At 40.5% G+C, this 26,716-nt stretch overlaps 1 protein-coding gene across 3 annotated transcripts in view; it reads left to right on the top strand.

Annotated features, from left to right (window-relative positions):
* greb1l (GREB1 like retinoic acid receptor coactivator) overlaps positions 1-26,716 on the top strand; it is a 43,379-nt gene that overhangs the window by 6,281 nt on the left and 10,382 nt on the right. For 2 of the 3 annotated variants that reach the window (XM_034887491.1, XM_034887489.1), the window contains exons 2-18: positions 14,440-14,552; positions 17,025-17,184; positions 17,771-17,944; positions 18,163-18,339; positions 18,536-18,712; positions 18,837-18,959; positions 20,126-20,248; positions 21,440-21,577; positions 21,735-21,860; positions 22,405-22,542; positions 23,001-23,186; positions 23,429-23,728; positions 23,850-23,978; positions 24,659-24,793; positions 25,067-25,267; positions 25,457-25,637; positions 26,240-26,429. In XM_034887491.1, coding sequence (XP_034743382.1) covers positions 17,028-17,184; positions 17,771-17,944; positions 18,163-18,339; positions 18,536-18,712; positions 18,837-18,959; positions 20,126-20,248; positions 21,440-21,577; positions 21,735-21,860; positions 22,405-22,542; positions 23,001-23,186; positions 23,429-23,728; positions 23,850-23,978; positions 24,659-24,793; positions 25,067-25,267; positions 25,457-25,637; positions 26,240-26,429 — 2,655 coding nt within the window. In that variant the 5' untranslated portion in view covers positions 14,440-14,552; positions 17,025-17,027. Of the gene's footprint in view, positions 1-10,972; positions 11,178-14,439; positions 14,553-17,024; positions 17,185-17,770; positions 17,945-18,162; positions 18,340-18,535; positions 18,713-18,836; positions 18,960-20,125; positions 20,249-21,439; positions 21,578-21,734; positions 21,861-22,404; positions 22,543-23,000; positions 23,187-23,428; positions 23,729-23,849; positions 23,979-24,658; positions 24,794-25,066; positions 25,268-25,456; positions 25,638-26,239; positions 26,430-26,716 lie in introns of those variants that run through there. The other variant, XM_034887490.1, reaches the window with a different exon arrangement.

The raw sequence follows: 26,716 nt of genomic DNA, 5'->3' as shown, positions 1-26,716 counted from the left end.
GAATGACTCAATTAACCCATTCATCCATCCCCTAGTTTATTTACTGGTAAGCCCTCTTTTCTATGACATTAATATAACTTATTCCTATTCACACAACTCTTTTAATAGCACTGTTACAAAGTATTTGTAAAGTTATCTAAATACAAAGCTTAAATAGATGTAAGCTCCAAATTTGTACCTTCATTGGGGTCATTCAATCTGTACTCCCAGTCCTAGATCAAAGGTGAAATAGCACCCTGACAGAAATGAATGGAACATATCTGGACGTGCCCCCAAGTCATTCGATGGGAAGCGTGTCCGGAGAAAAGTCAAAGGGTTGCCATTAAGCCCAGGTTTGTTTGTGTGTGTGTGCCTCTGTGCGTGTGTGTTTGTGTGTGTGTGTGTGTGTATGTCTGTGTGTGTGCGTATGTGTGTGTGTGTGTTTGCACGGGAGTGATGATATTTCAAGTTGAAGGAACAATTTCAGTCTTTTGTTCCTTGAGTGGAAGTCTTTCATTTGCAGCCATAATAAACATATGAGGTAATAACCCAGACACTTGAGTCCTTGCATCAAATCACAGCCGGATTGTGGCATGAAGTGCTTATCTCATGTCTACAGTGTTTTTTGTTTTTTTGCCATCAATCTCTTGGATTTTTGCTGACTCCACCATATCAATGTCTCATGATGAAGAGCAAAGTGTGCATGTGTCTCCATGGAGAGCTCTTTGTAATAATATATCCTCAATCTTTCCATTGAAACCTGGAAAGCCTCCAGCTGAGAATCCATTATTGCACAGTACTGTTGTAGAACAGTGTGTTCTTACAGGGTGTACTGCTGTATTCCCTCCGCCCCCTCCTGTGCTCAGATGCCAATCCCAGTGGAACAGTACCTGCGGCCAAAAATGGCTGCTCGAAGCTTACATGTTCCTTTTAAAGAGTACAATGTGTGCCACAGACTTGATCAAAGTGAAGATAGGAAGTTAATTTTTTTAGGTTGAATTTCATTGTTTTGGCCTTTGCTACAAGTGTCAGATTATTTTGCAAAGCAATACAACGCTTGAATAATTCATCACAATATTGGGTTTCTGTCTGTTGATTAACGTGGCAGTGAGACACATCAGTGATCATCCTCCGCATTTGTTATTTTTCCTGTATTGTGCTTTTAATCCTATGCCATCTGAAACATTTTCAGAAAGGCTTTGTTTTTCATTACATGTCATAACTAATATAAATTAGATGGCTGAGGTATTCTGAGATTGGACAGATGCATGTGTAATACCCTTGCCTTTCTTTCACGCTCCTTTTGAGTTGTTTTGAACTGTTTTCATGAGCAAAGGTCTAATGTCAGCCTTGAATTTTAGACCTGTCCCATACAATGATTAAATTAACTGTATTAAATAAGTTACACATAGTGAAACATCCTGCAGTGTTGTGGATCTTGGAATTGTTGTTTGGTAGTGGCAGGATGTGTGCAAACAACAGCTGGAAACACTCAGGCTTGTAGCCAGATTTCCCACATCACCACAGCAGCATCACTGCCTTTGCCCACATGCACTGTCCCAAAATCTCCCTGCGCGCACACACACACACACACACACACACACACACACACACACACACACACACAGATGCACAAACACTGTTCAAAAACAGGCTATTCACCTTCTCTGTCTCCCTCCCTCTTCTTATTGAAACACAAGGTCAGCGTGTGTTGATGCTGCCAGGATTCGTGGGGGAGATGGCTGTCTGTAGCAGAAGGCTTTTCCATAGGCTGTCTCTGGCTGTCTAAGGCTACGGTGACCAAGACCGGTCATTCTCTCTCTCTCTCTCTCTCTCTCTCTCTCTCTCTCTGTCTTTCTCTCTCTGTCTTTCTCTCTCTTATTTTTTGTGTGCACATTTGCTACTCAAGCCCAACTAGGAAAAACATACATGAAACAGTACTGAAAATTATGACTTTATTAGTTTCCTCTGTAGATCTGTATGATGCCTTGCTGATAAAAATCAGTAGCATTAAAACACAGATTAGCATTTTTCATCGTATCCAGTGAAACGAGGTGTGTGTGAAATGAAACATATGACATTTACTTCATGTCAGTTGAAGCCTTGGCTAAAAAAAAGACAGAGTGTTTTGTGTGTTTGTGTTTGTGTGTGTGTGTGTGTGTGTGTGTGTGTGTGTGTGTGTGTGTGTGTGTGTGTGTGTGTGTGTGTGTGTGTGTGTGCGAGTTAGAGAGAGCTGTTGACATATGTGGCTCATGTCACAGTCATTTTTTTGCTTTCAGTCCTTTTCTTAAAACAGTACACAGACAGGTGACAAAATACAACAAACACATGAGTAAATGCAATGAATAACAATTAACTTTGTAATTAGCTGATCTCAGCCCAGTTGAACAACTGTTAGGAGATTTTGGAGCAGTGCGTTAGGCAGTACTCTCCCCCATCATTAAAACGCCAAAAAAAGAATATATTTTGGGAGATTGGTGTTCATCCCTTCAGCTGATTTCCAGAGACTGTGCTAAGCAACATTGCAGCTTTTCTCAGGGGTAGGCTTTAAATTTCACAATTACTGTTTTACTAAGGATTTTTTTATAGATCGCGACATTTCTGACTGCACTTGAAAGCCACGAAGAAAAGAGAGAAAGGAAAGACATAGGGGCCGTGCTTTGTTGTTGCAGGAAACGGTCAGCTGTTACACAAACTCCCAGGTAGTTCAGTGCTTGTGTTTCATTTTTTACTGCAAAACTTTCTTGTGGCAGTGATAGAGGTCATGATATTTCCCGTTTACTGTACAGTACTCTCACAATGCCTCAAAACAGACAGCAACGTCTGATTGCCAATTACAGGAACGGTCAATGCAGCGTGACGTAGAGGTGTTTCGCCAAAAGTTGAATCGGTTTCAACGTTTCTTTCTGTTCTGGCTCCTGACACACTACCCCTGTTCAGAAGGAATTGGCAGACCTGCATTCTCACTGCACCGTGTGAATGCAGGGTCAGGGAGTGTTGGTCTGACAATGATACATTTCTACTACAAGTGTTGGTGGAGTTTTGATCTCTAATACATTAATCAGACACTCATTGTCAGTTTTCCCTTTAATTCGTCACCTCTCTGTATCTTATCTGTCCACAAAACATCTCAGCTTCATGATTTGATAAGAAACGTTCAGAATACAGTACATATTTACCTTTTTCAAAATTTCTTTCTCTCTCTCTCTCTCTCTGTGTTTTTCCCAGATAAAAAGAACAACAGGGCCAAGATATGAATGCGTAAACTATAATTGGGAATGCTGGTAGTATGGTTATCAATTTAGTCTGTGTTTATGCCTTTGGTAAGTCTGGACTTACCTGTACAGATGCAACCTTGGTCACTGTAAGGAGAAGCGAGCATTTTTAACAGAGCCAGGTTAGCTGTTTTCCCATGTTTCAAGTCTTTTTGCTAAATTAAGCTAATATGCTGCTGGCTGTTTTATTTTTCTTAAATATATGAAGACATGAAGGGATTGATCTTCTTGTCTGTTCCTATGCAATAAATGGCAATTGTAAACTATTCCTGTAAATTGACCTGACTCATTCCTCCCAACATAATACTAATTATAGTAATATTTACGTTGGAAATATTAGAATATTAGACTGTTGCAGAGGGTGAAACAGTAGAGCTGAGAGTGATGTTACGTTGGGTAGCTCTTGTGTCTTGCTGTGCTGGTGTTGATTAAAAGAAGATTATTAAAAGAGAAACTGAAGTCCAAGTGTATTACTCACAGCCAGGACTAATCGGAGAATGCTACGCATCATGAGATTAGAGTTGGAAAAATAACTAGTTTGTTTGAACTTGCTCTGTGCTTAGGTATGATAAATAAAATTTAAAATGTGAAGGAGCCTGACTGATAAGACTGATAAGTAGGAACATTTTAAAATGCACTTTGTTATGGGCCACTTATCAGCACTTCAGCAACCTGGCTGTTTTAAGAAATATGGCCCAAAAAAAGAAGGAAGACATTTAAACGTGTATATTTAAAATGTCAATCACTTTGCACCTGGTTTCTCCTTTTTGTCTGCCTGGTACACAACATTTTCAAAGATGCCCTGTCTTAACTGACACATCTGCCAGTTGGTAAAGTATCTCATCTCTCAGAGGGATCATTGCACCAATCCTGAATAGGTTTACTGTCACTTTTTCTCATCAGCAAGGTTTGTGTGTGGGGTCAAGCTCTCAACAAAGGATTGATCTGCTTCCATTGTCCCATTAAGACAAGAAAAGAGTCCTGCTGATGCCCTGGCTCTTGCTGCAGTTAGGAGGACTGATAGGATTTAAGTGTGGGTCCTGTCACCAAGGGCAACCTGGTGCTTATTAATCTAAAGAGTGGGCGGCAATGGAGGGGATGTGGCAAAGAGAGTAAGGGTGGTAACGGGGGTGGGGTGCTGCTGATGCAGCAATGCTGCCTGGGGTCAGGAAGAGGGACATGATGGATACAGCTGATCGCCCGGTAAGGAAGTTTTGAAGGAGGCTCTTTCGTCGGGACATTGAGAAGCCTCTTTGTCACGGCGTCACTCAAATGGATTCAAGGTGGCTGAGGCTTTTTTTCAGGAAGGAAGAGAAAAGAGAGGTCCTGCTGTGAAAGGTTGGTCTCTCTTTGGACGCCTGATAAACACAACAGACCCCTTTCTTATGTCTTCTCCATTAGTGCTCAGTGCTCCTGCGTGGCTTAATTGAGTTAGTGTGTCAGTTTTGTGAACTTTACAGGAAAGAACTTTGACTGAACTTTGAGTTGCTCACTCAACTGATTCATCTACTAATTGTTTCAGCTTAAAGCTCAAAGCTGCCATCTATATTGTCTTCTACAGTATTATGGATAAACAGATATTTACTTATTTAGATATTTAAAGATTTTTTTCTCCATTCTCCTACCTGTTTGGTAAACAGGCATGCATCCAATTCAACAGATAAATAATAATAAACAAAGTTTACAGTCACAATAATACTTTTTCCTGCAATAAGTACTAAATGACATGGTTCTTTCACAATAACCTTTCTTGGAAATGATAAGGAAAATATTCAGAAATTACATAACAATGAAATAAAGTGAAGATTGTAAAATGTGGTTCAGTTAAGATTATTTTGAGACAGATGTTTTGGTTTTGATATTAAAACAGAGGTTAAACACTTCAAAGTTGGGTGGGCTTAAATAAAAGGCTCTAATCTCTGTTACTTTATGTTGTCTGTTCCCCTTGGGGATTCAATAAAGAAAGCAGAGCGGAAATCCCAAAATATATGAAATAAAAAACACTTCTAATTATCTTCTAACTAGTATTTGTTTTTTGCAAAGTTAGCTGACACAGTGATCATTTCTAAAATCCAACATCGTCATCACGTCAGTGCCTGCGTCTGTCTGATGTGATGGGGAGGCAGGGTGTAGTGCAGCTCAAGACAGCCCCTTGGAAACAAAACCTGACCCCTTCGCTCGTTATGTCATCTGATAAGAGCTAGTGTTTTGATAGTGTTGGCCTTCTCAACGTGATCCATGGCTCTCCTTTTTACACCCCATAACAAACAGGGCTGTCTAAACAACAGTTTATGGCCAGGACAAGGCCTGGTCAACTATCATCAAAGATCTACTCTGGGATGAGCCATTAGGTGTGGACCAGATGTTAAAAGAAGCAGTGGCAATGGTGGATGATCAATTTTCATATTTCATTATAGGATAATATACAGGCTATGGATAAGAATAAGTGAATTCATGTATAATGAACGTCATTTTAGTTTTTTTTAATTTAAGCCCAAAAAGGTTAGGGATTATTTTGCCAGTCTTGGAATAAAATGTAAATCTTTAGAGAATGTATCTTTTTTTTCTCCTTCCCTCCTCTTGCCCTTTACCATTGACCGGTGTTTGACCACTGTTTGTGACAGCTTTACTGTATGAGATCTCATTGTTGTCTTATTCAATATGGCTTTGCTGAATAAGTCCATAAATGCATTAGTGTCCTGTGTCTCTCCCTGTTGTTCTGATTTAGCTGAACTGACGTTCAACCCGGCAGCATTGTAAAATGCAGATTGGGTTCACTGACAGGCCTTCCATTTTATTACACGGTCATGAACAGCGTTGTAAACTGTCACTCATCCTTCACTTTTATTCAATTATTCTATCAGCAATAGCGGCCATGAGAACTGACCTCTGCTTACTGCTCACGGTATCAAAGAACTGACAAGACATGGTGGAATTTTAACTTTTTACATGTTATTACATTCTGTAAAATGTGTAAAAGGTGAAAACATGAGGGGGACGAGGTGCCCCCAAAAAACCCATTTGTTTAGATGTGGCTTTATTTTATTACCTTGTGGAAAGAAGATAGGTGCTCAGGTTTTAAAATATAATCACACCTGGCGAGAGATTTATTAACTTGTTCATTACTAAAAATGTACAGTATTTAAAATCAATTGTTGAATTGCATTGTTTTGGTTGGTTGTGTCAAGTGAAAACAATTGCGAAGGCATAATTCTAAGTTGAGCTGAAACAATTATTTGATTAATTGATGGGTCAAGAGTCAAAATTCTCTATTTGGCTAATTGATTAGTCGTTTTATCAAAAATGCCAAACATTCTCCTGTTCTCCTAAAATTTGCTGCTTTTCACTTTTTTTGTGATTCTTCAAAAGATAAAATAATTAACAAATGTATCGATACAAATAATAATGAAAAATATCATTAATTGCAGCCCAATTCTCGAGCCCAAGAACAAGTTTTAGGGTTTTCCGGTTGTGTCGGTCATGATTCAAACACCTAAAACTTTGACTGCACCTGTGGTTCAAGTTAAAGTGTGTGTGTGTGTGTGTGTGTGTGTGTGTGTGTGTGTGTGTGTGTGTGTGTGTGTGTGTGTGTGTGTGTGTGTGTGTGTGTGTGTGTGTGTGTGTGTGTGTGTGGATATAAATATATATACATGCTATAATTTTACTGTAAACAAGTCTAAAGTGGTACATAAATTGACTTCTTTCAACAAGGCTTGTTTTCCGTTTGTGCTGCATCAGTTAGCTGTTTGGTGGACCTCTGCCATTAAATGATGCTGGTTTTTGTCTGTGGCTGAGATTTAATTTAGGTTAAATACCTTGCCCTTAAACTCATCCGCTGGGCCAGAGTGTGTGGCAAGGTCACCACTCCATTCAACCTAGTGTTAACACAAAGGGCGCTTGTCCCATAATGAATTAGCGCTACAGTTCCTCAGAGAGTCCCTACACCGCCCAACAGCCCCTTGCAGGCCTTCCCAACCCTGCTGCCATTTCACACGCATCCCCCAGCCCCTAATTTTGAAATGAGTTTTATAACTGGACAGTAAACTTCCAGTGGTTTAATGATGATGACTTCTTCATCTGCCCAAATGCTCCTTTTGTCCGCCCCTCCTCAGACCCTGTACCCTGCCCCCGTTCCCTCTGGTCACACCAGGCCTTAAACCCTAGTTCACCCCACTTTATAGATCCACAGATAATCCCCAGAACACACACACACACACATACACACATGCACATGCACCCATACACCCTCAGGCCATTATCTCCACTGAGCCCTGCTCTGTCTCACTCTCCCCCTCTCTCTCTCTCTCTGTTGCTGCCGACTTCAGCAATGGCATTCAGCTGGAATGTTTGCCTTTGTTGGTGTGGCTCACTGGAAAGCCATGAATGACCTTAGCTCATCTGCTATCCTCACTAGCACCACTTTGCACTTCAGGGCCCAGCAGGTAGTCCCGAGGAGCGGGAGGAGGGGGTTTCCAAGAAGGTTGTGGGGCTTTTATAAGTAAATTACAGCCATGGACTGCCACCCGGATAGTAAACAACAGTGCGAGTCCTCACACGTTCGGCGTCAGGTGGCCCACGTAGAGCGGGTGGAAAAGAGAATTCTGTTGCGGGAATTTTCACATGGTGGCAGTTTTGTTTTCTTGATTTGTTTTTTGACAATTGAGCTGCAGGATTGTTTTCTCGGTGTAGTAGTCAGACGTGCTAATTATCACCTTGGTTGCTGTACTTCCTCCCCACCTGATAATCATCTCTCATCTCTTGATTTGTCGGCTGAACCCCATCGACAGAGATCTTTCTTCTTCTTCTACAGTATTAGATGTTATGTAATCTATAGAAGCCATGCTGTGCCAGGTTGGACAGGTAGGTTACCTACAGTACTCACAACAACTGCCATTGGTTGCATCATGCTGCTCTCTATCATTATGCATAAACTTACTGTTCACATGTCCACCATGAATGTATATCATTTTATTGTACATAGGTATATTTTATCCTTGTGTTGTAACGACTGCACTATTTTGGATTTTTTTTTTCTTGCATTTTTTTCTTAATACATATTTAATTAGCATTGTTGGAAAGGGCGTAAGATCCAAGTTTTTTATTGACAGACAGCCACTGCTTTTCTGTAACTGTTGTGCACATGACCATAAATAACTTCAAACTTGCTGAGTGAGCTAACTCAAAGCTGTGGCACTCTGCTGGGAATCCTAAGAGAGGAAGAACCATTCTATCCTACCCCCTCCACATTTAAGAGCATAAAGCCCAAGATCTTCCAAAACCGCCCACAGCTGATCGGATGACTTGTCTTTCCTCAGGTGGCGGTGGCAGGGATGCTTCCTTTGTCAGAGACTTTAGCAGGAGCTCAATTCAGCGATGAAGGATGGGGGCAGGAATGCATTCAATCCACACTCTTTTGTTTTTTTTGCACAGTGTCTTTTGAGGCCAAAGATAATGCTGGGGATACTCATTATCTCCATTCTAAATGGGCTATAAAAGACAGGCCATGTCAAAGTCAGGGGATGAGATATAAATCACACTGACAGCTCTTTTCCCACAGTTGAACTTGTGGCTACGCTGGTAAATTTGACTTGATAACTACAGTTAATTTGAAATATTTCTATCACTTAAAAATGTAAAATATAATCCAAAGCACTGCGTGAGAATCCCTGGTATGTTCCCATGTGTGGTCTTAATCAGCAGTAGCCGGACAAATTTCACAGTCAAACTCAAGCCCAATGTTTAGACATATGTTGCTGATTGAGAGAAATGAGGGCATGAAAGCCCCCATAAGGCCTAATGGAGGCTCTGATTGGCTCGCGTGGTGGTTTACAGCCGCCAACGCACTTACTGTGCCCTAATATAACCATTGGAGATGAGGTGAGAAGAGCTGCACACAACTTGATTAAAACAACTGTTGACTGTGTCTGTGGTAATGAACTGGAACACCAGTCACACGGCTCAGTGAAGAAAGAAACCTGCACCAGTAAAGGTAGATGTTGATACTGTAAATATGTATGACAACAGGAACTTAACCAGGGTTTAGTGTAATCATTAATTGCTATTATTATTTTGTGTTTTGAGTAGTTTTTTTTCATTAAAAGTCACACAAAAACCCTATTTCTAGACCCTAATCTCATCTCTAAAGCAATTTGAATTCTTTATCAATTAAATCCATTAATCTGAGGGCAAAAAAGGCTGTGTCATGGTAAGTGGTGAGTGGATCTTTCCTGCCATCAAGTACATGTGAGTTTACTCAAACCTACTATTTACCTGACAAATTCTTGCTGACTTTACTTGGCATTAATTAGTCGGCAGGAAAATAGACACAGGAGCCTTAGTTTCTACTACTGTAACTGTACATGTGTGAGGCCATAGGGCTGGGCGATATGAAGAAAATCAAATATCACAATTATTTTGACCAAATTCCTCGATATCGATACCGCAACGATATTGTAGTCTTGACTATTGGTGCTTTCACAAAATATTTACACAATGAGATTTCTGATAAATAATCATCAGAAATGTGGATATAATAACTAAGTGGGTAAAGGCAAATAATAGAACAGTTACACCAGTTTGGTAAGTTCAAAAAATGACACAGCTTAAGACAACACTTATGCCATATTACGATATTACAAAACCAAAGATTTAAGACGATATCTAGTCTCACATCACAATATTGATATAATATTGATATATTGCTCAGCTCTGTTTCAAAGTTAAATGTGTGACATACATTCTTGAAATGGTTGAAGATTTAAAATGGAATAGTTGATATTGGATTATAGATCGTTTTGTATTGAGTTAAAATGTAGTGCATTATAAGACTCAAGGGGAAAGTGATTGATTATTGAAATAAGTTTGGCCTTTTTCCTCCGATGTTGATATGTTTTAGCATTAATGTGACACATGCCTAGCTTAAATACAGTGTGATCACTCTCGAGCCCCTTAGTTATTATTTGGAAATGAGCAAAGTCGTGATAAGGTACTAGCTCGGATCCTTTAATGACACAGAATCCCTTACATCTGCCAGTGCCTGTTGATTTGTGATGCATTTCCGTTTATTTATTTTGACCAGATGAGCCCCTGGTATTTATAGCAGGAGTAAAAGCCCAGTGTGGGGTCAATCCCGGGCAAGGCTACGAAGACAAAATGCTCAAGCTGACCTGACATTCTTGTCCCCATTTAGCTGGGGAAGGATTCTCCTGTCTCCTGAATTGACCCCCAATAAAAAAAAGTCATCAAGAGACTGAGACTGAGCTTGAGTGTGAAAGTGAAAGTTTGATTTTGAAATCCACCCCCTCCTCTTTTTCTGGAAAATGAAAACGTCCACCTGACATGGTGTCAGTGTCTTGGCGTGCTGGGGGTCACACGTGGCAGGGCGCCGCGGCCGTGTGGCAGTGGGGAAACGCTGGGTCTTCCCCTTTGTTTCCACCCACAGCTCTGCAGGCCTCCAAGAGCATCTGTCACGACGTGGGGTCAGCAGGGCCAAGATGAATGAGTCCCCGGTGGATTCCCTCCCTCCTTGGCAAATGGTACAGGACAGAGGAGGGCACAGGGGGACTAGGGGGAGGGGTGTGTGTGCGTGTGTGTGTGTGTGTGTGTGTGTGTGTGTGTGTGTGTGTTTGCATGTGAGTGAGAGAGAGGGCGAGAGAGAGAACGAGAGAGAGAGGGAGGGTTCCTGCTGTTCTGAGGGAAAGAGTGGGATTCCCATTTCTCTCTGTATCATGACAAAGGTGAATTGAGACATGCCAGAGAAGAGTGAAACTCCATATGCTGCGTGGATATCAACACTGTCTTTCAACAAGGATTTATTTATCTAAAATGGACTATATCTGAAAAAAACACTGCCTTCACATTTGGGATTTACTGCATTTGATTTGGATTTTAAGGGCTCATCCACCGGCCCAGCAGTCATGGAAGGTACAGGAAAAGCTGTTTTTAACTGCTTGCCGTGTGTCACATGTGGCCTTGATGTAGCATTAACGAGACAGGCTTTTAGCACCTAATTTGAGAGCATGATGAGATGTTTGCCTTTTCTGTTCTTACACCATCCCCCTTGCTCTCATGTCTGATGGGCAGTGTGTTTTCACCACAGCTTTTCTAATGTAAACAGTGTGCTGACCTCTTTCCTACATTTCAGCTATTGGTATGAACTTTACATGTTAATGCATAACAATGAGGTTAAATCTATTTACATATTAATCCGATTTTCCTTAACATTGTATTCACAGTTATTTTCATGATTGACCTGAAAAAGATTATTTTTTGTCAATTTGTACTTTTAATTTTAGTACATCTTTAACAACTCATTTCTAGTTAGCTGCTGTGTCTAATTTAAGGCTAATTGAAATGTGCTGTTTCAGTAGTTTAAAATATGATATTCTACACACTGGCCAAGTAAGTGTCAAGTTTAACTGTATGGACAGTATCAACATCTTCCTACCTCTATTCCTCAGATATTTAAATGGAAAGTAAAAAAAACAAACAGTAGAAGGATTTCATATTAATTTAGAAATGTGTTGGCTTTGACTTGAGGAATCTGCTAAGTACGAGTTATTAATTAATAATTCTGCCTTCTCCCCTTTATAAATACTGTAATGTAATTATGCAGTTGAGGGAGAAACAAAAGAGGAACTGGAAAAAAGGAAAAGGGAGGGTTAACAGTAAGATCGACTCAATTAGATACAGTTAGATATATATATAAAAAAAGGTTATGCACTAATCCAAGGTTATGGATAAGTGCCTGTTTTGAGGTTTATTGTGATTTAAAGTAATAATCTAGCGTATTTTCAGTTAAGTGGATGTCTGTTAAGTTACTTTCTATTGCTGAATGAGGTAACACAATGGTGATTGAGCCTAATTTCCACTGATGAAAGCCCTTGCATTTGCGAACTACGAACTGAGTGTCTGTTGCTACACTTGTGGGAATATTACAAGCGGGGAGCAGTTAGTGGCGCGTTTTCCATCCTACCGCCGTGATTGGTCTGCCAGAAAGGTTAGACAGAGCAACTAACGCAACAGACTCGCTCTTCCACTCACTTGTGTGTGTGTGTGCGTGTGCGTGTGTGTGTGTGTGTGTGTGAGAAGCGGCGTGTTGTTTTTTCTGGTCTCTGCTAGCGTTGTTAAACGGTATAGGCGAATAGACAAAGAAAAGAGAGATGACTACTGATGATGAAACAAACAAGTGAAAGTGAGATCCAAAAACACACCTGCAATTACCGCTTATCGCCATAGGTGACGCCAAATAGAGCTAACATCTGCGAGATAGTGAGTTTAAGGTAAGGATCACCTTACCAGAGCCAAGATTCTGACCCTTTGCATTTAAAGAAACCATTTCAGTTCTAGATTGAAGAATATGATAATTAAATTATTATTATTTATGTTGTCTTACTGCCATATGTTATATTTGAAGAATGTTTATACTTCAAATTTATCACAAGCAGTGATACAAATCTATTTTTATCTGCAGTATTCACACAAATGCTTCATTCTTTCTGTCCAATCTTCAGTAATTGCAAACTAACCCAAGTCCCTTTTTTACTAAAAGAGACGATGTACAGAGAAAACATTAGGCTCACATAACATTCTTTAATCCAAAATAAGCAAAAATACCAGAACAGATTGCACAGATGGGGGTTGACTGGTTATGCAATTGCATGGTTTCATTTGTGCAAAAAAGTGTTTCAACAAAGGGAAAAATGTATAAATAATAAATAAATACACATGTTTGCACAGTGTAGATTACACATATGACAGTATGATTTACATAAGCTGGGTGTGTATGCACATGCAGTCCTACTTGCATTACAAAGTGTTTGTTAGAACTGTGTGTGTTCAACCATTGCCTTGAATCAAGTCTTGCTCTAAGTAAGAAACTAAACCAGCGCGTCAACCTGAACATTCCCTCAAATGTCACTCTGGAAAAACAGATCCTTATTAAGCACCTCGGGCTGGGCCCGTGTGCGTGACTAGATTTATGGCTCCAACTTCATCTCGGAGCCATCTGCATCTCCTTCTGTGTCGTATACCTTTCACAACTAGATAAGCATCAAGATATTTCAAGACCCTGGCTAATTAGCAGAGCGTGAGACCTTTGTGGGAACACCTAGTGGAGGTTAAAGCATGAACTTGTGTTGTGATGTTTTCTACCAAAGTAGTAAATTTCACATGAGCAATGCTACATTGAATCTGTAAAGCAATTCAGTTGCCCACCTTGATTAGCTGTATCAAGCTGGCTAATCATTTACAAAATAAGTTACTTTGGGGTCAGTAAATGCAAGTTGAACCAGCTTTTTTCACATTTGCCTTTTGAAGGACTTAGACCCCAGACCAACGTCCCTCTTATTGAAAAGCCACACACAGTCAGAAGTGATGACAGGGGTAGATTGTGACAGTCAGTGGCTTGAAATGAACTTTGCTATATCAGAGCCTGAGTGGCTAAACAATACGTTGTCAAAGATCCCAGGTAACTGGCAAAATCCATTTAGACTAGAGTGACTGTGTGAAGGGAGTGCAGCTACATATGTCATGGTTTGAGCCCCTGGTAATGTCTGATTGGCCATAAGTGCACCCATTCATATTGTGGAAACACATGTTTGTTGGACCGTGGTGACCTAAACCAGACTTACTGTAGCATGCACGTTTCAGAAAATAGTTAAGGTTTTTTGCCTTACCATACAGTGGCAAGTTACCTGAACATTGGTTTCATCTTTCAGAAAAAGCATTTTATTACAATGTTTTCAGCTGTTCGTCAAAAAATTTATATTTTTAAAATTGGAATTTTCTCAAGATATACAGCAGCAATCTTTCTTTACTTGTTGATTTGCGTCTCGTGTGCCACATTGTCTCAAAAAGGCTGAGTTCTTGAAAATTACTGTAATAGTAAAATGCAGTGGGAATAAGTAGAATTTTACTATTAAGCTTCTGATATTTTTCACGTTTGAGGTAAAATAAGTAAGACGCTAACTGATCGGGTTATGATGAATGTTTTTTAGGATTTTTGCCTTAAATGTGTTCCCAAAAAATGCTTTAATAAAATGATAATAACAGAATACAAGTATAATATTGGCTACTTAGAGAAAACATAAACACAGTAGGGTACTCTGTATCTTTTTTGGAGATATACATTTTTTCATTTGTGCTTAATTGTATCAAAAACAGCGATCTCCCTGCTCTCCCCCAGGTCTCAAAGCACTCTGGGAAAATGTCCTTGCTGAAAGTTTCCATTGAGTGGTAGTGATCCAGCATGTAGCAGAGGTGACCAAGTCCCTTCACGCCTGGGAACAATCCAACAATGTAAGTCACCCTGTTTTTAATGCACTGCTATTAGAAATTAATTTCAGTGTCTGTGTTCTCATATTTTCTCTGTCTTGGTTCTCTCGAATCCACTGAGTGAAGATTAGATCTTACTTCGACCTGGGGTCACATTCATGCAATCTGTTGATACCACCCAGCAGCTGAGGAATGGCCTTGACTGACCGTCTGACCCACTGACAGGCAGTTTTAAACTCACCACTCTGTGACATGAATGCCCCTTTTTAAGCCATTAGTCTTTGGACATTAACCGGCTTCTCCCCAGTGGAGTCCACACATTATGTTTGACCATCCATCAAGTGGACTGCAGCCGCTGACTCACCTGCCACTTCAGCTGACCTTAGCAACCACCTGAATCCAAAACAACCTCTGCAACAGTCTGGCTTTGTTTTAAATTGCACAGGTGATAAAAGGTCATTCTCTGTGTTCACCTCCGGCCTGCGTGAGGTTAATGACAAATCTGTCTGCTGAGGCTTGCCAAAGAGACCTCCTGAGACTTCTTTTGACTTCACATTCAAACAGGCAGGCAGCGGCTGCTTAAAAACGCCCTCAGGCACTCATTTCTTTTCTTTTTTTTTTTTTTTTTTTTTTTTTCTTTTTTTTTACCCCATCTGTCTTTGTTTTCTCTCTGCAGCCACCTTCCTCCATCAGTTAAGCAAGAAATACTGTAGCTTTATTCTGTTAAGCTGCTTATCTCTTTGACAGCACAGTCAGGCACTGTTAATCTTGTCTTTTGTCTGGGTTGGTCAGATTCCTCCCCAGGAAGGTTGTTAAAGGTAAACACAGGGTCTGGAACTTGTCCAGGCATGGGCAAAATGAGACCTGGGAGGAGAAAAGCAGCTCCAACTTGATTCTTAGCCTGCCCATTATTTAATAAAAAATAAAAAGGTTCAGGGTGTCTGTCTGGCTAAAAAACTGTGTATCAAGAAAAAATGGATTCACTGACTAAGATATTCAGTGTGTGGTACAGGTGAATAGTAAAACTTAACATAGAACATTGATTTCATTGCAAGGAAAGTGAACTGTATTTTGTTAGGGCTTTGGACTGTTTTTTCTACACAAAACAATACTTTGAAAGACCTCACTTTGGGGTCTAAAATGTACTTTTGTCTGTAATTTTGACATTTTAAGGAGAATATATCAGATAATCAGATGAATCAAAAATAAGAAGAACTTGTTTGTTGCTGCCCTAATGGGTTGTAAAAAAATAACTGTCATTAATAAATCTACTAATCTATGGCCTACGTTAATGTGAAATAGCTTAAATGAAGAGTTTATTTTAGTGTTTTATGTGAGAGCTGCTTCATACCAACACATAAAAATAAACTCTCTACAATCAAAGATCTACAATCCAAGGCCATTGTTGGATTGAAAAAACACAGTTCTGAAAGGCAAGGTTAGTTAAATCATTGCTAAACTCTAAGCTCAAGTTTAGGTCACTATCGTCAAAACTAAAGGTGCAACACATAACCTTGACATTAAAGTGCTGCAAAGATTCTTTGTGAGGCCTGAATGAGGAGTTTGAGCTTTTCCCAAACAGTTGAAGTCTTCAACCTGGGCCTTCACTTGGCTGCTCTAGTGTTGATAAGCTAGTCTGGACCAGTGAGTAGTTCATGGCCAACACTCCCTTTATTTTCTTTTTCAACACACAGTTTAAACGCTCTTGATTACCGGCTTGGTATTAAAAACAGATTTAGTGAAATGTTATGGCAAACTGAAAAGTGGGAGTATTGACTAGGAAGCTCCACTCTGTAATGAAAGGACACCACAATGTAGCACAGCCATGGGTGAGTTCTGCTGTGTCACCACATTTTGAGTGCTTTCTGTCGCTCCTTCTGTCTCTTTCTTGTGCTCTCTTTAATACTATGCTTAGCCCTGTGTCCAGCTGCCACCTGCCACCAGAGCGTTGGCCAACCTCAGGCCCATGCAGCCGACCCTGGCAGATGTCCCAGAGTGGACATTCGGGTGGAGGGGGCACGGGGGGGGAGCAGGCAGAGTGACACAACAGACAGAAGGAGAAAGAACCAAAAAAAGGCCATTGGCCTTGGCCATTATGTTTGGTAAAGCAGACACATTTATCTCAAGATGGATGATAAATGTATGAGCATAATAGATGAGAAAATCATCCACATATATGGCTGCAACTAAAGATTATTTTCCCCATTGATTAATTTGATGATTATTTTCTTGATTGACCGATTAATAATTTGGTCTATAAAATGTAAGGCAGAAAAATACCCACGATTAAAAACCCAATTGAGATATACTCATGTAACTCAGAAAGACACAGCTGTGTTCATTTAAAAACATGAATGCATTTGTGTGAGACGCCTGCTGCCTGTCTGCCACAGAGATCGCTAGTCTTATATAAGGAACTAATCGAAAGAGATAAAGAGTGCATAAATAAGATAATTGACTGCATCTTTGCTCATCATCCTCTCTTTGCTCTCACAGATAATGGGGAATTCATACGCCGGGCAACTGAAATCTGCTCGATTTGAAGAGGCTCTCCACAACTCTATTGAGGCATCACTGCGCTCTAGCAGTGGAGATCCACAGCCCATCTTCACACAGCTCTACCTTGAGCCGGAGTCGTTTCCTGGTAACATGGAAGGTAGGAAACGCACATGTCAACATTACTTATGACATGTTGACAATACTTATGATTTCCTCGTCATGCGCTTCTGGTCTATATATATGAAAATACATGCACAGACATATGAAAGTGTGAATTTTTCCACTCTAAGTACTGACAATTATCAATATTGAGATAAGTCAATGATGTGGTCATATTGTTGTTTTCAATATGTTTCTTTATGTTACGGGTCTGTATTTCCTAATCATTTCTTAGAAAGATATATGTTATTTTGTACTAATTACAAAATAAAATCCTTCAAAGAACAGCACCATTTTAATACACATAAATATCAATTCATTTATTATTAGTACTTTATTTTTCATTTATGTTTAATTTGTTGCCTACCTTAACCTTACCTTTCAGCTGACTTTCTGTGCATTGAATAAAAGACTTCTTAGGTCACTGTTCCCAAATTCACTATACTGTCCTATAATTAGTATAAAATCGCTGTTCTTTCAAGAAAACGAACTAGAAAATGATTAGGAATTTGCCTGTAAAATACAGTGTTACTTGAACTCTAATTCAGCTCTAGTGAAATAATTAGATTTAAATTGTCCATCAGACACAAAGTCAAAAGCTGACCTCCATGTTGGGGAGCCGGCAGGCCAGGAGCTTATGAACGGCCACTCTTCCAACGATCAGGAGGAGCTGGAGGACGATGATGACTCAGACAGCAGCAGCCCTCCACTTCCCTACCTGCAGACCGCTGCTCCGGACGACTGCTGCACATTGGATGGTAAACAAAAAGGCCATGATTTGGACAGAATAAACTTAACACATTAATATTGAAACACAAAAACTTTTACCTAGGATGAAATACAATAATTAAGCTCGTTGTTATAGATGCTAGAATTATAGTAGACATGATTCACTTATTATATAAACTGTCCAATTGACCTTAAAGTCCTTTGATATTTCTTTAACTGTCACATCGGTCTCATCCTCTTTTCTCAGGGTTCTGTCAGGCTGGCAAGGACCTCCGCCTAGTCTCCACAGCAACGGAGTCCATCGAAGTCCCAGCAGGCTTCGAGCTGGTCGGTGCAAAGTCCCCCAGCGTCCCCGAACACATCCTGGTGTGTGCCGTGGATCGCCGGTTTTTGCCTGACGAGAATGGGAAAAATGCACTTTTAGGTCAGTTTGTTCCCCTGGTCTGAGGTCAGAGTAAAGGAGACAGACAACTATCAGCATCACTTTACATTCCTGTTAGAATAATTACGCCCTGTTGTTAGCTTTTGCTCGTGAAAGTCCAGTCTGAACTTATATCTTTGTACTGTGAATAAGGTTGGCAAATAATAGAATAATTCCATTTTTGTGACGTCACATTCAGGCTTTTCAGGAAACTGTGTCGGCTGTGGGGAAAAGGGTTTCAGATACTTCACTGAGTTTTCAAACCACATCAACCTGAAGTTATCCACCCAGCCCAAGAAGCAGAAGCACTTAAAATACTACCTGGTAAAGAATTCTCAGGGTGCTCTGTGCAAAGGACCCCTCATCTGCTGGAAAGGTAAAATCCCATTTCTGCATTCCTATTACAATTCAGTCTTGCAGTGCTAGGATTTATTCTCTGACGACGTGCTGTCACGTACTGTTAGTCACAGTTTTTGTCATTCCTCTCCGTCCCTTCTCAGACTGTAAAACCCGCCAGTTCTCTAGCAGTGCATCAACATCCAAACCCAGCTCGTCCTCCTCTCTCAGCAGCAAAGAAAATGGAGGCGCCAGTGGACACAGCTCGTCTCCCTTCTCCCTCTCAGGTGAGGGTGCATTCAGCACAGATAACATGCATCGCAAGATTTAGCGATTCCCTTTATGTATCCATAAAAAAACTTCTCTGCAAGATGATTATCCTAACATTTAAACAGTTGGTTGACTTAAAAGTTACGTAAAATGTATTGTTGCGTACATTCTCCTTCAAATGGCAATCCGAAATGTATATATATTTCACCAGAAAGAGTTATTGCATTGGTTTGTTTATGCTGATAGGTTTATGTTGTTGCCATAGAAACTGATGCTGGTGGCTAAGCCCTTAAATTTTGGACTGCTGCACTGCATTTTGCTGTACATGAGTGAGTTTGTGACAAAGCGGAGGCTTTGATGGTTGTGTTTCATTTCATTTTGTTGCTGTGATACTTTAGTGTATATTCCAGTTGCATACTGATATTGAATCAGTAGTACATTTCAGTATATTTTTTATTATTGGTTATGAGCAGTGCCTGTTTCATATCTCAATATTCTTAGGTCAAAAAAAAAATGTTATTCATTTGAGTAGAATACTTATTTACAGAACACAATTTCCTTCTGTCACTGTTTGACATATAAGGTCATGCTACAAAAGTAAAAATGTAACAGTGTAATGAAATAAAGGCCTGAATCCTTTCAGGTAAACCAACAACTAAATGACTGTAAGACAGATTCTTCCTTTCTTTCTTCTCTGACCTCTTACAACAAGAGCGCCCGTTCCCTATTTGATTGAAAATAAGCTCCCGGGCTTGTGGTATTGATTTGTTCTGAGCCTGGAAGCTGCCTGTCAGCAGAGATCTCACACATTAATGTGTTCGAAAACTGAGCTGTGGGGCTCGTTGTTGGCATAACCCTTGTCTGATATCTCTTGACTGCAACCTTCAGGTACATTCTGCTCCCAAATAGCAAGCCAAGAGGTTAAACATTGTACCATGCACTTTTCCACCTCTGCTCCAAATGCATGTTTATCCTTGAATGATTAATGAAAAGGAGAGCTATGATTTGTTTGCGTTGTGCAGTGGACATTGGATGTAGACACAGAAGCGTCTGCTAGTGTTTGATCAGTAGAATAAAGGCCAAAGGTAACCAAATGACCAATCAGCATGACAGTGGGTGTTAAGGTTGCAGGGTATATATATATTATAATGTAACATGTATCATCTTTTTTTTTAACCTCCAGATTCTCCAGACACCAGGACAATGCAAGTATCCTCAATCTTTTTCGGAAGTCAGGACCTTGGCAGAGACTGCAGTTTCCCCAAACCTCTTTCATCCCCATCTGGAAACAAGACTCTACCAATAGGTGAAGCTCCTTTTTTAGTACACCCTCTGCATTATTCTTGAGTAAGAGACACCCAAGATAACATAAACCATGTAGTTTTTTGGTCGCACTCCCGCAGTACTAGCTGCATCCAGGCTTTGACTGTGACATTTGCAAGGATTTAGATGCTGATAAGCTTTCATGTGAGTCACTTAAATGGCCTTTCACTCATGCTGGAAAGGGTTGCTTAGCTACGTGGTTTAGCATAAGGCAGATGATGCCGTGGCTAACCATGGAGACAAGATTAACCTATGCTATGGCCTGCTTACACACACACACACACGCACACACCCACACACACACCCACACACACGTAACATTTACACACAAACTGATGCATGTGTGTGCACTTGTATTTACACACCAATCAATACTGAAGGAAGGAATGCTGTAATGACTTTTTAAGGCTTTGCTATCTAGTAGCTCCTTTACAAGGTTGTGATATTGACAAGCAAAGGCTGTCCACACCAATCAATTTTTTTGTATATTGCAAACACATTGAATATGAGGTTGCAAAATGTCCAATCCCATCATTGGCAATACACGTTATTGTATAGGAAATCAATAAGTCACCTTTAGTACTGACTCATTTTTATGTGTTGCTCAGCAGATAGTTACAGTTGTGAAAACATTTTATGTTTATATCTCAACAACTACTGGATGGATTGCAATATTATTTTTTTTACAGAAAAGCACGGTGACAAGAGGATGAATCCTATTTACGTTGCTGATCTAATGGCTTTCCTTTTCGTGCCATCCTCAGTTACAACTTAAAAACTGTGGTTTTTGACTACAACCTGCAAAACGATTTACAATTCTCGTCAGCCTCAACTGTACTTTTGGTTGTACTAATTAGGGAATGTTAGCATGCTAACACTTTACACTAAGATGGTGACCATGCTAAACATCAGCATATTAGCATTGTCACGAAGTGCATGTTAGCATGCGGAGGTTAGCATTTAGTTTAAAGCTCTGCTGTGCTTACGCACAGCGTCACAGAGCTGCTATTATGGCTGTGGACTCTAAGTCTTGTTTCCACAACCATTAAATCTCAATATTGTGAAATATAAAGAATGTTTGTTAATGTTCTGAATGTTGATTACAGAACCTTGAACTCTCTCTAGTGTATTACCGGTTATGTGTGTATTCATCTGCATGCATGTTTGTTTCTAGTGCCCACAGCTCTGAGGATGAATGGGCCAACAAATAGCCTGGGTGTTGATGGGCGTCCTCCCTTACTGAGCCCCTCTGTGGTCTCTTTAGGGCCACCAGGTCACGTGTATCGCAATGCTGACTTAGGAGACAGTCCTGGTAAGTCCTTCCTTTCTGAAGAGTAAATAAACAATAAAATGTAGTAAAGTAAAACGGTTTTAATAGTAAATGAAGTCACATACAGTATCTTTAGAAGCTATATGCTAAACAGTCATTATCATTATTGTTGTTATCTGTGTCTGTTTTGGATGTTCAGTATCCACTGCCATGAATTCGGGTCCACCAAAGAAGCGCCACCGGAGCTGGCATCCCAACTCGTTGGTACCCGTCCCACCAACAGCCGTCCCTGTGCCAGCCATCCGGCCGATGGCTTGTTCTCCAGGTCAGTGCCTGAACCCAATCAGGGCGTCTCTCTATGAGCTGTGATGTATTTTACGCGAGTCAGCGTGAGATGCAATAAGAATGTGTGTGCCGATGTTTATTTTCTGGGCCATTAGGAGCAGAAGCTTTGTTATTTATAACCCCCCCCCCTACCCCTCTCTCCTTTTGGGTTGGGGCTGAGTAGGCCACATCCCTGATGTTCTCTGGTTGTTAGGGATAATTCACTCAGTATCACCATGGAGATAGAGCTGGAGAGTTTGTTGCTCAATTGGTTAACAAAAACAGCATGATTGAGGGAGGTTTTTTTCCACATCATGTAATTGTGGTTATTAAGTAATAGCACAATTTCAGATAAATTGTCCTGATTTCTTTTATTATATTTATAACATTTCTGTGATCACAATACCACTGCTACAAATATTACTGCAGTGTTTCATGATTTAAATAGTAGTAAAATACAAATATGTTCAAACGTAACCAATGTCCCTATTTAGCTGATGGTGATTAATCCTAGTTTTGACATATATTATTTTATTACCCTCCAGGTTCTGTATTAGGAGTGTCCTCTCCTCAGCCACCAGTAACAGGAGTCATTCAGCCCCAACCTGTCAGCGCTGGAGAGACTGTCATCGTCCCCGACAACCTGCTCAGCTCTTCAGGAGTTCGCCCTGTCATCCTCATCGGTACAAGCTTTATTTTAAAGAACTGCTCCGTCCTTAAGCTGCAGATTAAATATTATTCTGCATTGCATAACAAAACAATGTTTATGAATGTCAAAAAAAAAACTGAATCAGAGGCTGTTTTACCACTAAGTAGAATAAAATGAATTTCTAAATGGCAATGTCAACAAAACCAACACAGTCTTTTCAGAAAGGCATGAGTAGTCAACTTTTTCAAATGACAAAATGTTCATCTGATTTTTATTAGTAAGCCATTTCCTGTCTCGCAGCTAGCTGCCTTTTGTACCTGTTTTGAAATATTAAGTGTCTAAATATCAAGCTTATACTTATAACTGTTTAACTGTACTTTTAAACTTTGAACGTTTTTCAATTCTGCCGAACAAATATCAAAGTTGTTGTTACTTGTTGTCCCATATTTCTGGCTGCTATTTGTTTTGTCTAATAGTAACTTCTCTTTTCAGGGCACGGCACTTTACCTTATTTTTATGGGAATGTTGGGGACATAGTGGTGAGCCCCCTCCTGGTCAGCTGCTACAATAACAGCCAATTGACAGAGAAAACCCTGGAGACGTTGGGCCTCAACAGCAGCCAGCTTCTCTGTGTGGAGACAATGATTCTGCTCACTTTACAGTATCTTGCACGTTTAGGTAAGCAACAAACTCACACGCACAAAGCAGCGTCGCTGTCACTAGTGTTTTTTTTCTGACATGTTGCCTGTTTGCAGTTATCAAACGCACAGTGTAGTGGGGTGGCTGACCGGGAGGTGCGGATGTCTTATTTGAACAGAAACATGTCTGTCAAAACAAATATCTAAGTTTGTCATACATATTACTACCTGTGACTTTTATATCTGTGGTTTTGACTTTTCATATTTTCATTGATTTTGCAGGTTCGGTGCAGATTCCTCTAAGGGAGGAGCTGGAGCAGATTGTTTTGAAGGCCATGCTGTGCTGTCCTAGGGGTCCGGCCATCTCCCCGACCCAGCTGCCCTGGTTAGCTCGGCTGGAATCCAGTGTCTCAGGGGGTAGTGTCCAAGTCATGGTTACCCATAACTCTTTGGGAGAAGGCATCGCTGAGTCACTGCGTTCTCTCAGTGAAGGTCCTCACAACCAGAAGTGCCTGCCAACCTATGTTGTCATTATATGTGCCTCTAAAATGAGTGGCAGCGAGTTCTGTGTGCTAGTTCTGGGTGAGTGTTACCATCTAGTAGAAACCATTTAACTTGGTTGTGACTTTATTACTTTGACCGATCTGTGCACATTATGTATAGTAAAGTTATGATCTAATCCTAATTTATGTGTTGGACACAGGAAAGTACCAAGCAAGGGCCTTAGCTGAGGGGATGCTCACAACCAATGAGTTTCTGAAGGAAATCAGTTACGAACTCATCACAGGGAAAGTCAGCATCTTGGCGTCTCACTTCAAAACCACGTCACTTGGTGAGTGCATATTAGGAGAAGAAACTAGATGAATTAAATATTTCCTGATTACATGTGAAACAAAACATTACACTTAAAGCCAATACTCTATAATGACTACAAGTTTGAATAATCACTGGTCTCACAATTCATTTTGATTACAAACCTGTCAGCGATTTGATACGATTCGACATCCTGATTAGATCATGATGCGTCATGATGTGCCACCTCCTCAAATGTATTAGACATTGCTTCACAGGATTTTCATCAACAAATTCAAGCAGTCAGATGTGTATATATACTCCCATTGTTGTGTGCTCTTAAAAGGCACTTCCCGAATGTAGTCTGAACATAGCAGACAACAGACAAGAGGCAAAAACATAACAGCCAAAGAAAAGTAACAAGCAATAGCAGGCAATAATCAGATATGGTGTGTCACTGCATTGATGCAGAATCACCCACGCCCCCTTTGCGATGCAGAGATTCAATGATTTGAACCCCCAACGTTACACCTAAGAACTAACAATGACTGTGGCTATTTTTTTTGTCATCATCCTCTAACTAAATATATCACAAGGCAAGTTTGACATTGTGATGTTGTCTGAAAATCAAGGAGTGAACTAGAACGGGATTTGTGTTGTGGCAGCAGGCTATGCCAGGCTCTGTGTCTTTGTGTGACTATGGTGACTGGTTATTTTTAGGGGACAATTTGGACAAGCAGCTTGTGCGATATCAGCGCAGACGGAAGGGACAGGTCATCCAGCCCTTCCACAGCGATGTCACTTACCACATCCACTCCCAGGAGGCTGCCAGCATGTCACCGCCCTCAGACAGAGGTTAGCCTGCTCTCTATCGTACTCACTCACTCAAATGCTTGGCTGTTTTTTTTTACCAGACAAAACAATCAACACATTTTTCACATAGACTCATATACATAGTGAGAAATATATATGTATATCTGCAGCAAATAACATTTTTCCATTAGTAGCAATATTCTCCGCAAATGTCTGTTTTAGGTAAGGTAAAAGGTAAGGTAAAACAAGGTAATTATTATTTTGTTCCACATGATTTTATACTATATTGACACACTCTCCTGCGTTTTCCTGTAGCCGAGCTGTTATGTAAGGTCTTCCAGATCTATCCGACGCAGCTCAGCGTGGCCCGGAGTCTCCTCTCTCAAGTCTGCTCCATCGCTGACTCAGGAACCCAGAACCTGGACTTGGGGCGTTTTTGTAAAGTGGACTTTCTTGTTCTGGTCCCTCCATCTCACATTCTGGTACACCAGACAGCACAGCGCATCCGACAATCAGGTCTGTGGCCAGAGGCAACGTCATAAATAACAACATAATAAAGATTCAAGGATGACTTTTCCACCTACTTAGATCTCGAAACTTCAACAAAACTTCCCATGCAAGAGACTTAATGTTCTAGCAATGGGATTTCACTAAGTTATTACAACAAGATCTATTAAAGACTAGGGGTTCGTTTGTTTTGCTCAGGAGTTCTTGTCGACCTGGGAATCGAGGACGTCTGCACAGCCCACCAGAAATCAGACAAGTATGTGGTGCGTCTGGATGGGGAAGTTCACGCCAAGATGGAAGCTTTCATGAGAAAAGTCAAGCAGAACCCCTACACCCTGTATGTCCTCATTCACGACAACTCGCACGTCGACCTCACAAGGTAAGACAACTCCACTGACGTTATTTTGTTCTGTGTATAATCTAAAGCTGTGTGATTCAGGCTGTTGTTATGGCTGCAAATCTAGCCTTTTCATGCACTGATTAAAGTGGAGAGAGGAGAACAGCTGCAAGCAAGTGAAAACAAACACCATGTATCTCCAACCTTTTTATTTGGGTTAAATATACATAATTTGAGATCTATGTTTGTTTGTTTGTTTTCTAGTCTTTTTTAGACATTCAGTATGTGGTTCAAATGGATATTTGGTCCACAGTGTTTGCTGGATTTGGTGTTGATGCAGTTTGACATTTTTAGGTATTTTAATTTTCTGTTCAGATATGGTTGCTACTGCTGCCAGCCTCCAAGATCTTATTCCAAGCAAACTGCTGTTACCGCCTGAAACATAACAGACATCACTTCCTGTTTTCCAGAGAGTTTTTCTTGGAAATTACACACTGTTTGCAAAGCAAATATTAAAACCTTCACTATCCAAGTCACCAATGGAGTTGTTACTTGCATAAATGTTTAATGTTATTAATAGCTATGGCATGATTTGAACTGGAATCTTGAATGCCCCTCACATGTTTTAAACACTTCTTCTCCAGTGCTCTGTCAGGCTCCGTGTGCCACGGCGAGCTGCAGGGTTTGGCTGACCGGGTGGTGAACTGCCAGGAAGTCCTGGATGCCATGAATCTCCTGGTCCTGCAGGTCAGCTGCTTCCCGCACACGCTGCAGACCCGCCAGTCCCGCATCAGCATCCACAACGAAGTTCACTGGCCCTCCAATGAAAGTCTGGTGAGTATTATTTTAACATCCCAAACGTCCTCAGCAAGTCGTTATTAACGGCTGTCTAATACTTTATTCTTGTAAAGGGGCATAGTTCAGTGAAAGTCACACATATTATTGATATTGTAGCATTAAAGCTATTTCATGTCTGAATTTTGTTATGGCAGCATGCAGAGGCGAGTGTGTAACAGCTGTGGGGTAGCTACTCTACCTGGTGGACATAAAGTGCACTTACACTAAAAAAAGAGGCAACTCAATGATGACTTTTGAGATAATAAATGAGATATCTTCAATTT

The sequence above is a fragment of the Etheostoma cragini genome, chromosome 12, assembly GCF_013103735.1.
Source record: "Etheostoma cragini isolate CJK2018 chromosome 12, CSU_Ecrag_1.0, whole genome shotgun sequence".
In the NCBI taxonomy this organism is placed as follows: domain Eukaryota; kingdom Metazoa; phylum Chordata; class Actinopteri; order Perciformes; family Percidae; genus Etheostoma; species Etheostoma cragini.
Note: the sequence above shows the minus strand (reverse complement) of the source record. Positions and strands in the feature narration are given on the sequence as shown.